The following is a 14,427-nucleotide window of genomic DNA, read 5'->3' on the forward strand; positions in this document are numbered from 1 at the left end:
CACAATGGATGTTATATGGATCTGAGTCACAAATCTAGCAGCAACGGACTGCATATAAGGACCTCTTACAGCACCCACCCCCCACACCGGAGAGGACGATGTGTCAATGGGCATCACAACTTATTAGCTGAATTTAAAAAGGTAAGGTAGAAAATAGCAAGGAAATATTTGGTGTTCTCTTCATATTTAAGACCCAACTTAAGCCACACTTGCTTAAAGAAGCATATGAATAGCAGCACTGCGGATATTCTGAACACATGATACATAAAGCTTGGCCCCCTGCAGACGCACTGACCAGAACTCCCTCATACTGTCTCTGTACGTTCTCCCTACCTACCAATTAGACTGTAAGCTCCTCGGGGCAGGGACTCCTCTTCCTTAATGTTACTTTTATGTCTAAAGCACTTATTCCCATGATCTGTTATTTATATTATCTGTTATTTATTTGATTACCACATGTATTACTACTGTGAAGCGCTATGTACATTAATGGCGCTATATAAATAAAGACATACAATACAATACAATATTTAATAACCACAGAGCTATAACGTCCAAAAATCCCGACAGGATACATGAAATGCAGCTTATTTTAGCTGCTGTTGTAGCCCCTTGTGAAGTTTACAGTGCAGATGCAGCCACCAGTATCTGGACCACCTGCCTGGGAAAATACTGTGAGATTCTGCAGCCAGACTAATGAATAGGACTGTAGGGACTCCCGCTGTGTTAATCCAATGGGCCATTAGTCTAGCCGCAGAATCTCACAGAAATGTTGCAGCGTTTACTGTGAGATAACCACAGTATTTTCCCAGGCAAGTGGTCCAGATACTGGTGGCTGCTTCTGTATGTTCAGAACGGATCAACATGAGATGATACCAAGTAACACGTCTCCAAGTCACAAGTGTTGAACCAAAGGCAAAAATAAGGAGATGTTATATACAGTATTGGACTTACCACTGATGTCCTCAACAGGTATTCAGTCCGAAGATGTTCCAGTTCTGGCGTGTTTCACTTGTCTGTAGTCTGCTGATCCAGTCTCATTGCATCGGTAGTGCTGGGTCAGCTGGAAGTAATGGGGCAGTACTTCGAGTGGCTAAAGGAGCATTAAACAACGGTGAGGAACCGAATTCCCATTGCACGTGTCAGGTAAAGAAGGGAGGTACAGTATTCCCAGGGCAAGTGTCAGGTAAAGAAGGGAGGTACAGTATTCCCATTGCAAGTGTCAGGTAAAGAAGGGAAGTACAGTATTCCCAGTGTATCAGCTATAGAAGGGAAGTACAGTATTCCCAGTGTATCAGCTATAGAAGGGAAGTACAGTATTCCCAGTGTGACAGGTAAAGAAGGGTAGTAGAGTATTCCCAGTGTGACAGGTAAAGAAGGGAAGTACAGTATTCCCAGTGTGACAGGTAAAGTATGGAAGTACAGTATTCCCAGTGCAAGTGTCAGGTAAAGAAGGGAAGTACAGTATTCCCAGTGTATCAGCTAAAGAAGGGAAGTACAGTATTCCAAGTGTGACAGGTAAAGTATGGAAGTACAGTATTCCCAGTGCAAGTGTCAGGTAAAGAAGGGAAGTACAGTATTCCCAGTGCAAGTGTCAGGTAAAGAAGGGAAGTACAGTATTCTCAGTGTATCAGCTAAAGAAGGGTAGTAGAGTATTCCCAGTGTGACAGGTAAAGAAGGGAAGTACAGTATTCCCAGTGTAAGTATCAGGTAAAGAAGGGAAGAACAGTATTCCGAGTGTGTCAGGTAAAGAAGGGAAGTACAGTATTCCCAGTGTCAGGTAAAGATGGGAAGTACAGTATTCCCAGTGTGACAGGTAAAGAAGGGAAGTACAGTATTCCCAGTGTGACAGGTAAAGAAGGGAAGTACAGTATTTTCAGTGTAAGTATCAGCTAAAGAAGGGAAGTACAGTATTCTCAGTGTGACAGGTAAAGAAGGGAAGTACAGTATTCCCAGTGTAGTTGTCAGGTAAAGAAGGGAAGTACAGTATTCCCAGTGTAGTTGTCAGGTAAAGAAGGGAAGTACAGTATTCCCAGTGTAGTTGTCAGGTAAAGAAGGAAAGTACAGTTTTCCCAGTGTGTCAGGTAAAGAAGGAAAGTACAGTATTCTCAGTGTAAGTATCAGCTAAAGAAGGGAAGTACAGTATTCCCAGTGTAAGTATCAGCTAAAGAAGGGAAGTACAGTATTCCCAGTGTGTCAGGTAATGACGGAAAGTACAATATTCATGGTGCAAGCCTTAAGGATGTATGAGTGGGAAATATTTCTCAGCATATTGTTATTTTAGTATTGTCTATTATAAAGAAAGAAGGGTGGGGAGCCGTGTTGATCCTCTCTTCCATGTAGTAACAAAGGAGGGAACGGGAGTAGGGGTTATGAGACCTTTTATAGGACCAACAAGTAGTTGATATGTTACAAGCTTTCCAACCTCTTCGGGTAGGACCCGATGAAGGACCCTGAGAGGTTGGAAAGCTTGTAAGATATCAAGTATTTGTTGGTCCCAAAAAAAGTATCATACGCCCTACTCCCTCTCCCCCGTGTGTTACTACGTGTCTATTATAAGGAATTCTACCTTCGTCCCCAGTTTGATCTGTGAGCAACCTGCACAGAATAGCTCTTCAATGGGTGGCCACGGGTCAAATGTGGCCCACAGAGGACCTTTATGTGTCACTGGTGACTATTTGTGTTCACAACTGCTTTAATATATGCATCTCTTGTGAGTGAGCCTGTTTCCTCCCCTTCCCCTATCCTTTCCATTAAATGTTTAAAGATTTTATGCTATGGGCCGTGCGCTTTCTTTTTTCTTTTGTATATATATATCTAATATATATAAAATTGAAGGGAAAGCACCTCGTGGAGAGGAGAGACACGATACACCACCGTGTACACAGAATGAAGGCTGGTCAGGTGACTTAGAAAAAACTTTATTTCTACCGATGTAGAGCTAGCACACTTTGACGCGTTTCAGCCAAATGGCCTTTGTCAAATATATCAAATATATATATAAAATTGAAAAGTATTTGATTGTTAGTTGTAGATGTGGGGATTCTCATTGGTCCCTCGGTCCGCCCGCTCCCATGGCCTGGCTCCCCCACGACTCTCATTGGCCAAGAGGTACGCTGACATAACGGACACACCTACTCCACTGTGACACACACACACACACACACACACACACACCCTGAGACTGTCACTTGAGACTATCCCACCTGCGGAGTCACACAGTGACCTTGGTAAGTTTAACCCACCTGAGACTATCACCCCTGTGGAGTCAGCACCCTGTCTGCCGCTACCCCCTCAAATTTTGCGCCTTCACGGCTGCTCCCCACTCCATGTTCCGCCCGTTCCCGGCAGCAATGTCACCCTCTCATCGCTCCGAACACAACATTTCCAACTTCATCTCATCATCACACTCAAAATGTCCACCTTCCCGCCCGATGAACACTCCCTTCCCGGCTGCTCCGCACTCAAATTATACCGCCCGCCCTCCACACTCCCTTCACGGACGATTCACACCCTGTCGCCAATACACGCTAAAAATGTCCGCTCCGCAATAAAATTTTCCGCCTTATCATGTCGCCCACTACACGCGAAAAATTTCCGCTCCGCAATAACATTTTCCACCTCATCATGTCGGCTGCTAAACGCTTACAATGTCCGGATTCACGGACACTACACACTCCCTTCCCGCCCTGTCGCCGCTCCGCACACAAAATGTCCGCCTTCACCTCATCATCACCCTCAAAATGTACACCTTCCCACACCCTCAACACTCCCTTACCGCCCGCAACGCACTGAAAATGTCCGCATTACCATAACCATCACCCTCTCGCCGCTCTGCACACAAACATTTCGCCTTCACCTCATCATAACACTCACAAAGTCCGCTCCGCACACAAAATGTCCGCCTTCTCGCCCGTACCACCCTATTCACGCCTGATATGTACATCTACCCCCACCCCCCGCAACATCCCTATCCGCACAAATACCACCCGCCTCACCCAAACCCGGACGCTCCGCATCCTCCCCATCCGCAAAACTACCCCTCCTCCCGCCTCACCCAAACCCGTACACTTCGCAACATCCCCAGCCGCACCATCACACTCACGTGCGCCGCCCTGCACCGGCTCCCGGACAGAGAGGAAGCGCGGCGCGGCCCTCCTGCCCCAGCCGCAAACTCCAGGCTCCTCCCCCCGCACTCCCAACGAGGAACGGAGGGGAAGCTCGGCGCGGCCCTCCTGCCCTAGCCGTAAACTCCAGCCTCCTCCCCCCTCGCTCCCAACGAGGAACAGAGGGGAAGCGCGGCGCGGCCCTCCTGCCCCAGCCGCAAACTCCAGCCTCCTCCCCCCTCGCTCCCAACGAGGAATTGAGGGGAAGCGCGGCGTGTCCCTCCTGCCCCAGCCGCAAACTCCAGCCTCCTCCCCCATCGCTCCCAACGAGGAATTGAGGGGAAGCGCGGTGTGTCCCTCCTGCCCCAGCTGCAAACTCCAGGCTCCTCCCACCTCGCTCCCAACGAGGAACAGAGGGGAAGCGCGGCGCGGCCCTCCTGCCCCAGCCGCAAACTCCAGCCTCCTCCCCCCTCGCTCCCACCCACTCAGTCACTCAGTCTGTCACCCAATCAGTTACCCACCCAACCAATCACCGACCCACCCACCCAGTCACCAACCCCACTCAGTCATTCAGTCACCCACCCACTCAGTCAGTCACCCACCCACCCAATCACCCACCCACCCAATCACCCACCCACCCAATCACCCACCCACCCAATCACCCACCCAGTCACCCACCCAGTCACCCACCCAGTCAGTCACCCACACACCCAGTCAGTCACCCACCCAGTCAGTCACCCACCCAGTCAGTCACTCACCCGTCAGTCACCCACCCGTCAGTCACCCACCCGTCAGTCACCCATGCACCCAGTCAGTCACCCACGCACCCAGTCAGTCATCCACGCACCAAGTCAGTCACCCATGCACCCAGTCAGTCAGTCATCCACCAACTCTGTCACCCACCTAGTCACCCACCCAGTCAAGTCACCCACCCAGTCAAGTCACCCAAGTCACCCAACCAGTCAGTCATCAGTCACCCAGCCACCCACTCACCCAGTCAGTCACCCACCCACCCTGTCACCCACCCACCCAGTTAGTCAGTCAACCACCCAGTCAGTCACCCACCCAGTCAGTCAGTCAACCTCCCAGTCAGTCACCCACCCAGCCAGATAGTCACCCACCCAGTCATCCACTCAGTTCGTCAGTCACCCACCCAGTCAGCCACCCACCCACCCAGTCAGTCACCCACACACCCAGTCACCCACACACCCAGTCACCCACCCAGTCAGTCACCCACTGAGTCAGTCACCCACCCAGTCAGTCACCCACCCGTCAGTCACCCACCCAGTCAGTCACCCAGTCAGTCACCCATGCACCCAGTCAGTCACCCATGCACCCAGTCAGTCACCCATGCATCCAGTCAGTCACCCACGCACCCAGTCAGTCACCCACCAACTCTGTCACTCACCCAGTCACCCACCCAGTCAAGTCACCCACCCAGTCAAGTCGCCCAAGTCACCCACCCAGTCAGTCATCAGTCACCCAACCACCCAGTCAAGTCACCCACCCAGTCAAGTCACCCAAGTTACCCACCCAGTCAGTCATCAGTCACCCACCCACCCACTCACCCAGTCAGTCAGTCACCCACCCACCCTGTCACCCACCCAGTCAGTCAGTCACCCACCCAGTCAGTCACCCACCCACCCAGTCAGTCAGTCACCCACCCAGTCAGTCAGTCACCCAGTCAGTCAAGGTCAGTCACCCAAAACCACACACCCAACCACCCAGTCAGTCAGTCAGTCAGTCACTCACCCACCCACCCAGTCAGTCAGTCACCGACCCCACCCACCCACTCAGTCAACCCACCCAGTCACCCACCCACCTTTTCACCAAACCCACCCACCCAGTCACCAAAGTCACCCACCCACCCAGTCACCAATCCACCCACCAACCCAGTCACCAAAAGTCACCAAAGTCACCCACCCAGTCACCAAAGTCACCAAAAGTCACCAAAAGTCACCAACCAACCCACCTACCCAGTCAAAGTCACCAACCCACCCACCCAGTCATCAAAGTCATCGACCCACCCAGCCAGTCACCGACCCACCCAGTCACCGACCCACCCACCCTGTCACCGATCCACCCACCCAGTCACCGACCCACCCACCCACTCAGTCACCGACCCACCAACCCACTCAGTCACCGACCCACCCACTCTGTCACCGTCACACCCACCCACTCAGTCACCGACCCACCCACGCATCCGACCCAACCAACCCATCCACTCACACACTCACCGACCCACTCACCCACCCATGCACTCAGTCACCAAGTCCCACCCACCCACTCAGTCACCCACCCACTCAGTCACCCACCCACTCACCCACTCAGTCACCGAACCACCGACCCACCCACACAGTCACCCACCCAGTCACCCACCCACCTAGTCAAGTCACCCACCCCGTCACCCACCCACTCAGTCACCCACCCACTCAGTCACTGACCCACCCACCCACTCAGTCACCCACCCACTCAGTCACCCACCCACCCCCTCAGTCACCGAACCACTGACCCTCCCACACAGTCATCAAACCCACCTACCCAGTCACCCACCCAGTCACTCACCCAGTCACCCACCAAGTCACCCACCCACTCAGTCACCCACCCACTAAGTCAACTCAGTCACCCACCCACTCAGTCAACTCAGTCACCCACCCAACCAGTCACCCACCCAGTCACCCACCCAGTCACCCATCCACTCAGTCACCCACCCACTCTGTCACCCACCCACTCAGTCAACAACCCACTCAATCACCCACCCACTCAGTCACTGACCCACCCACCCACTCAGTTACCAACCCACCCACTCAGTCACCCACTCACTGACCCACCCACCCACTCAGTCACCGACCCACCCACCACTCAGTCAACTCAGTCACACAAACCCACTCATCCACTCACTCAGTCAACTCAGTCACCGACCCACCCACTCAGTCACTCAGTCTGTCACCCAATCAGTTACCCACCCAACCAATCACCGACCCACCCACCCAGTCACCAACCCCACTCAGTCATTCAGTCACCCACCCACTCAGTCAGTCACCCACCCACCCAATCACCCACCCACCCAATCACCCACCCACCCAATCACCCACCCACCCAATCACCCACCCAGTCACCCACCCAGTCACCCACCCAGTCAGTCACCCACACACCCAGTCAGTCACCCACCCAGTCAGTCACCCACCCAGTCAGTCACTCACCCGTCAGTCACCCACCCGTCAGTCACCCACCCGTCAGTCACCCATGCACCCAGTCAGTCACCCACGCACCCAGTCAGTCATCCACGCACCAAGTCAGTCACCCATGCACCCAGTCAGTCAGTCATCCACCAACTCTGTCACCCACCTTGTCACCCACCCAGTCAAGTCACCCACCCAGTCAAGTCACCCAAGTCACCCAACCAGTCAGTCATCAGTCACCCAGCCACCCACTCACCCAGTCAGTCACCCACCCACCCTGTCACCCACCCACCCAGTTAGTCAGTCAACCACCCAGTCAGTCACCCACCCAGTCAGTCAGTCAACCTCCCAGTCAGTCACCCACCCAGCCAGATAGTCACCCACCCAGTCATCCACTCAGTTCGTCAGTCACCCACCCAGTCAGCCACCCACCCACCCAGTCAGTCACCCACACACCCAGTCACCCACACACCCAGTCACCCACCCAGTCAGTCACCCACTGAGTCAGTCACCCACCCAGTCAGTCACCCACCCGTCAGTCACCCACCCAGTCAGTCACCCAGTCAGTCACCCATGCACCCAGTCAGTCACCCATGCACCCAGTCAGTCACCCATGCATCCAGTCAGTCACCCACGCACCCAGTCAGTCACCCACCAACTCTGTCACTCACCCAGTCACCCACCCAGTCAAGTCACCCACCCAGTCAAGTCGCCCAAGTCACCCACCCAGTCAGTCATCAGTCACCCAACCACCCAGTCAAGTCACCCACCCAGTCAAGTCACCCAAGTTACCCACCCAGTCAGTCATCAGTCACCCACCCACCCACTCACCCAGTCAGTCAGTCACCCACCCACCCTGTCACCCACCCAGTCAGTCAGTCAACCACCCAGTCAGTCAACCACCCAGTCAGTCACCCTCCCAGTCAGATAGTCACCCACCCTGTTTGTCAGTCACCCACCCAGTCAGTCACCAACCCACCCAGTCACCCACCCACCCACCCAGTCAGTCAGACACCCACCCAGTTCGTCAGTCACCCACCCAGTCAGTCACAACCCCAGTCAGTCACACACACACCTAGTCACCCACCCAGTCAGTAAGTCACCCCAGTCACCAACCCCACCAACCCCACTCAGTCATTCAGTCACCCACCCACTCAGTCAGTCACCCACCCACCCAATCACCCACCCACCCAATCACCCACCCACCCAATCACCCACCCACCCAATCACCCACCCAGTCACCCACCCAGTCACCCACCCAGTCAGTCACCCACACACCCAGTCAGTCACCCACCCAGTCAGTCACCCACCCAGTCAGTCACTCACCCGTCAGTCACCCACCCGTCAGTCACCCACCCGTCAGTCACCCATGCACCCAGTCAGTCACCCACGCACCCAGTCAGTCATCCACGCACCAAGTCAGTCACCCATGCACCCAGTCAGTCAGTCATCCACCAACTCTGTCACCCACCTAGTCACCCACCCAGTCAAGTCACCCACCCAGTCAAGTCACCCAAGTCACCCAACCAGTCAGTCATCAGTCACCCAGCCACCCACTCACCCAGTCAGTCACCCACCCACCCTGTCACCCACCCACCCAGTTAGTCAGTCAACCACCCAGTCAGTCACCCACCCAGTCAGTCAGTCAACCTCCCAGTCAGTCACCCACCCAGCCAGATAGTCACCCACCCAGTCATCCACTCAGTTCGTCAGTCACCCACCCAGTCAGCCACCCACCCACCCAGTCAGTCACCCACACACCCAGTCACCCACACACCCAGTCACCCACCCAGTCAGTCACCCACTGAGTCAGTCACCCACCCAGTCAGTCACCCACCCGTCAGTCACCCACCCAGTCAGTCACCCAGTCAGTCACCCATGCACCCAGTCAGTCACCCATGCACCCAGTCAGTCACCCATGCATCCAGTCAGTCACCCACGCACCCAGTCAGTCACCCACCAACTCTGTCACTCACCCAGTCACCCACCCAGTCAAGTCACCCACCCAGTCAAGTCGCCCAAGTCACCCACCCAGTCAGTCATCAGTCACCCAACCACCCAGTCAAGTCACCCACCCAGTCAAGTCACCCAAGTTACCCACCCAGTCAGTCATCAGTCACCCACCCACCCACTCACCCAGTCAGTCAGTCACCCACCCACCCTGTCACCCACCCAGTCAGTCAGTCAACCACCCAGTCAGTCAACCACCCAGTCAGTCACCCTCCCAGTCAGATAGTCACCCACCCTGTTTGTCAGTCACCCACCCAGTCAGTCACCAACCCACCCAGTCACCCACCCACCCACCCAGTCAGTCAGACACCCACCCAGTTCGTCAGTCACCCACCCAGTCAGTCACAACCCCAGTCAGTCACACACACACCTAGTCACCCACCCAGTCAGTAAGTCACCCACTGAGTCAGTCACCCACCCAGTCAGTCACCCACCCAGTCAGTCACCCACCTGTCAGTCACCCTCCCAGTCAGTCACCCAGTCAATCACCCACACACCCAGTCAGTCACCCATGCACCCAGGCAGTCAGTCACCCACCAACTCTGTCACCCACCCAGTCACCCACCCACTCAGTCACCCACCCACTCAGTCAAGTCACCCAAGTCACCCAACCAGTCAGTCATCAGTCACCCACCACCCAGTCAAGTCACCCACCCAGTCAAGTCACCCAAGTCACCCACCCACCCACTCACCCAGTCAGTCAGTCACCCACCCACCCTTTCACCCACCCAGTCAGTCAGTCAACCACCCAGTCAGTCACCCACCCAGTCAGTCAGTCAACCACCCAGTCAGTCACCCACCCAGTCAGTCAGTCAACCACCCAGTCAGTCACCCACCCAGTCAGATAGTCACCCACCCAGTCACCCACCCAGTTCATCAGTCACCCACCCAGTCAGTCACCCACCCAGTCAATCACTCAGTCAGTAAGTCACCCACCCAGTCAGTCACGCACACAGTCAGTCACCCACACAGTCAGTCACCCACCCAGTCAGTCACCCACCCACCCAGTCAGTCACCCACCCACCCAGTCAGTCACCCACCCAGTCACCCACCCAGTCAGTCAGTCACCCACTCAGTCACTACACTACCGCCCCCCCACCAACTCCCACCCGCACCCCCCACCAACCCCCACCCGCACCCCCCCAGTGAGCCGCCACTACCTAGCTGTCAAGGGGGGGGAAGCCCAACCCTGTCGCCCGCCCCATCAAAATTACATCACGGGCAACGCCGGGTATATCAGCTAGTATATATATGTATGAAAAAAAGTTAATAGAACTCCAGTAAATAAACTTGATAGGTCTGGTGCTGTGGCCATAAACTAATACAGGTATACGTTACCAGCAGGGATAATGGCACAGGGACAGTGGGATCTCTGATCTCTGACCCCCCTGATGAAGATCCCACTGTGTGGATCGAAACGTTGTATTTGTGCTGCTTACTTCTTAATACAATTTCATTTGATTACTTCATTGAGTGCTGTCGACTTTGTGCCATCATCCCTGCTGGTACCGTATACCTATATATATATATTACAGATGTAATAATACTTGGTAAATGTTGAAACTTTATCATTTTTAAGTCTTTAAAAGTATCATAAAGGACATTTTACTAAGCTTGTGGTCCTTCTAATCGTACCTGTCTTTCTGATCTCACCCCTTTAAATAACTGGTTGAAGAGCCCGGCTGTACAGCATTAGAGAAGAAAATATATTGTGATAGTATTCAAAGAAAGGAACTGGTGTGATCAATGTTCTCGTGCTGGTCCAATGAATAGTATTATATCATACTGTAGATCTAAAACTAATATCTTTACTGTGTCTCGGTCATAACAGACCAAACACCCATTTCAGGACAATGGAGGATATACTGTACACCAAGTATAGTACAAAGTATTGTGATCAACATCAGTCACAAGACAATAGAAATAAAGTTATTCTCATGTTAGGCAATGTACAGACGCAAATGGTCTTTAAAAAAATCTTTCTTTTGCTAATGTTTCAGCTGTCTCCGGGCCAATAAGGGGAAGCAGTTCCCTGAAGAACGTGCCAGCACCAGCTGATGGTGGTGGCGACCTTCTTGGAGGTCTGGTTGGTGGTCTGCTTGGTGGAGGGAGTGGTGGGGGCCTCCTGAGTGGTATTTTGGGTGGCGGAAGCGGAGGAGGTCTCTTAGGGGGCTTGCTTGGTGGTGGAGAAGGTGGTGGTCTCCTTGGCGGGGTCCTTGGTGGTGGTGATGGTGGAGGGGGCCTTCTAGGAGGTCTACTTGGAGGAGGAAACGGTGGTGGAGGCCTTCTCGGAGGCCTACTTGGAGGTGGAAACGGTGGTGGAGGCCTTCTCGGAGGTCTACTTGGTGGTGGAAATGGAGGTGGAGGCCTTCTCGGAGGTCTACTTGGCGGTGGCAGCGGTGGTGGGGGGCTTCTTGGAGGTGTACTTGGAGGTGGCAATGCTGGTGGTGGAGTACCCAGAGCTGATGGAGGTGATGCTCATGGTGACACAGGTTCTCAAATGAATGGAGGTATCCATGGAAATGGAGGACTACTGGGTGGTTTGCTCGGGGGAGGAGGTGTGCTTGGAATTCTTGGCAATGGAGGCATTCTTGGCACAGTACAAGGGATCACTGGGTAAGTTATGTATAGTGTTATCCATACTTTATTCTTCAAGTATTTCATATGATATTGGTCTTCTCATCTGCACAAGTTAACATTCATAGAAATACCAGGAAATTCAATATATTGGTCCTCATGCAAATGTATGTTGTGTATACATGGGACCCTGTTTATACATGAACAAGATGACATTTGATGTGAAACTCAATGCATCTTTGCTTGTAGTAAATATTTACAGGCAGAACAGTTAAAACAAATGAGTAGGTAATGCCCTATCCTGTGGTCAAACTGGCCAAGCCATGTTTCAGAGAGAACCAGCAAATCACACACATTTCAGATAAGTGCCGATGTGTGCTTTGTGTTTCATTGATTATTCCTCAAATCTGGCCTGGATGGGGTGACCCGAGCAGAGGGTTGAGAAACACCACGCTATTCTGTAAATATACAAGTCGGCTGACAGGTGGGACCTACACAAGGGGAGATCCTGACCACCAACTCATGTGTAGCAAGATCCTCCAGCACCCAGGGTTAAGGGTTACCTTGTGATGTGAGATAGCTAAACATGGTTTGTAAATTGTGTGCTTCTTCCAATTAGCGAACATCCAAGTTCTCCTACTTCTGTTTCAGTTTACGGATTATAGATCTTACCCTTCCAAAAGTTTCTCTGCGTCTTCTGCCTGGAATTGGGGTTCACCTCAACTTGTACACCAAAGTGGCAATTAATGGTAACAGGTAAGAGTGAAACGTGACCCGTGCATAACACCATCTATCTTCTTTCAGCAATTTGGATCAGCATTTTTACAATTCACTGGTTCAAGTTCTGCTTCCGATCTTACCTCTTTTTTTTTTTACCAAACTTTTGGTCTTTTCCCCCATCTGATGTAAATATTGTCTGCCAGTCAGTTCGCAGTACCCCTTCAGTATCACCTCTCCACTGTCAGTTGATATATTGACTATTCAACCTTGCATCTACTAACTCTGCTCATAATTAGGGATCGGCCAATCAGCCCAAATCTGTTTCCTGTATTTTCGTGGATATTCCCTCAATCCCCCCTCCCACCCCCCCCCCCCACCCCAAATCCGTTTTGCCATGTAAAATCCACAAATGGATTTGGTCGGTTTTAATCCAGGTGGATTCATCAAAAATACGCGATTGGATATACTCCGTTGACGAATTTGTAGAATCCCATGCGCGGAATCAGCAATCAGTTGACGGATTAAATCCGCCGACGGGTTGCTAAATCCGCGGATTTTATTCCACAGACCCGTCCACTGGTTGCGGAAATCCGTGGAGCGTGTTGGCAATAATAATGTAAAAATCCATAAACCGCGAATAGCCCCCTATTCGATGTTGATCCGCGGGAAATCAGCAGACCAAAGGGACCGACCGATCCACTGCAAATCCAAATCCCGGCCAAAAAAAATCATCCATCTCTACTCTATCACTTAGCACAAAGCTTCCTCCCGGAGGGGCGAATGTCAATGCTATCTCTGACTTCCCAATTGTGTTCTCATTTTCTGACTTCTTGAAGCCTGTTAGGACTCCTAGATATCTTGGTGGAAGTGAACATCACTGCCAGAACCAGGCTGACCCAGGAGGCCTCGGGAGTGCCCAGACTGGTTATCGAGGACTGCCAGGCGCTTTTGGGGGGCGTAAATGTGAGGCTGTTAAAGGGGTGAGTGACATCACTTTAACTCTACAACAATTCTCAATCCCCAACTATAATAATGGTTGTATATTACTTTTGCCTCCTGATATAACTAGTTCTCTGGAAATGTAATGTGCGCTAATGTAATTTAAGTGAAATAGCGAAAACGCTAAAAGAGTTTAAGTAATCGCATCAATATTGCAGAAAACGTTTTTATTTTGTTAGGCAGATATACCATTTAATAAGCTAAATTGAGGATACTTATAGTTGTAGTAAAGATGAGTTTTTGGAGAACATGCCATTATCGTCCTGAGACCATGTATAATGTTTATTTTAATATATATTCATTCTGTGGGGTTTTTGGTTTTAAATAACACTTTCACAGTAGTCATGCATATCGGGCATTAAACATTAATATGATATGAATGGATCAGATCAGACACTGAATGTAGTCTGAGAAATTGTAATGTAAGGACATTTTGGAGGAATAGATTCTTGGATCACCAATCTTTAGATCCGGTCCTGTATGGCTTTGCTGGTCCTGTAGAGTTCTGTAGTAGCAGCTCTGGACCATAACTAGAATTATGATCATAATTACCTTCTGAGCTCTGCTTCTCTTTTCTCTCTCCTCCTGTACTTCTCTTTCTCCTTCTCTACTAACTAACTGACAATCTTTCCTAGTTTAAATGTGTGTTCATACACTCATAGCCAACATGTAGGAGGTTCTGATTGGTTGAGGATGTACTGTATGCTTAAACCAAATTGTGTGTGTGTTGCTTTGAAGATGGTGGGAAGAACCTAGAAATACCAGATTTATCAATAGATTTTGGAGAGGTCGACATACTGAGGGGAAAGAAACAGCTGCTCTTGCGTGGGAAT

General features: G+C 51.7%; 1 protein-coding gene across 1 annotated transcript in view; it reads left to right on the forward strand.

The window, feature by feature from the left end:
* The window catches only part of LOC142466625 (BPI fold-containing family B member 4-like), an 82,301-nt gene continuing 67,874 nt past the window's right edge, over positions 1–14,427 (forward strand). Inside the window, exons 1-5 of the mRNA XM_075571844.1 lie at positions 1–141; positions 973–1,114; positions 11,299–11,914; positions 12,527–12,631; positions 13,432–13,575. Coding sequence (XP_075427959.1) covers positions 16–141; positions 973–1,114; positions 11,299–11,914; positions 12,527–12,631; positions 13,432–13,575 — 1,133 coding nt within the window. The 5' untranslated portion in view covers positions 1–15. The remainder of the gene's footprint in view (positions 142–972; positions 1,115–11,298; positions 11,915–12,526; positions 12,632–13,431; positions 13,576–14,427) is intronic.

This window comes from Ascaphus truei, chromosome 15 (genome assembly GCF_040206685.1).
Source record: "Ascaphus truei isolate aAscTru1 chromosome 15, aAscTru1.hap1, whole genome shotgun sequence".
Lineage (NCBI taxonomy): Eukaryota > Metazoa > Chordata > Amphibia > Anura > Ascaphidae > Ascaphus > Ascaphus truei.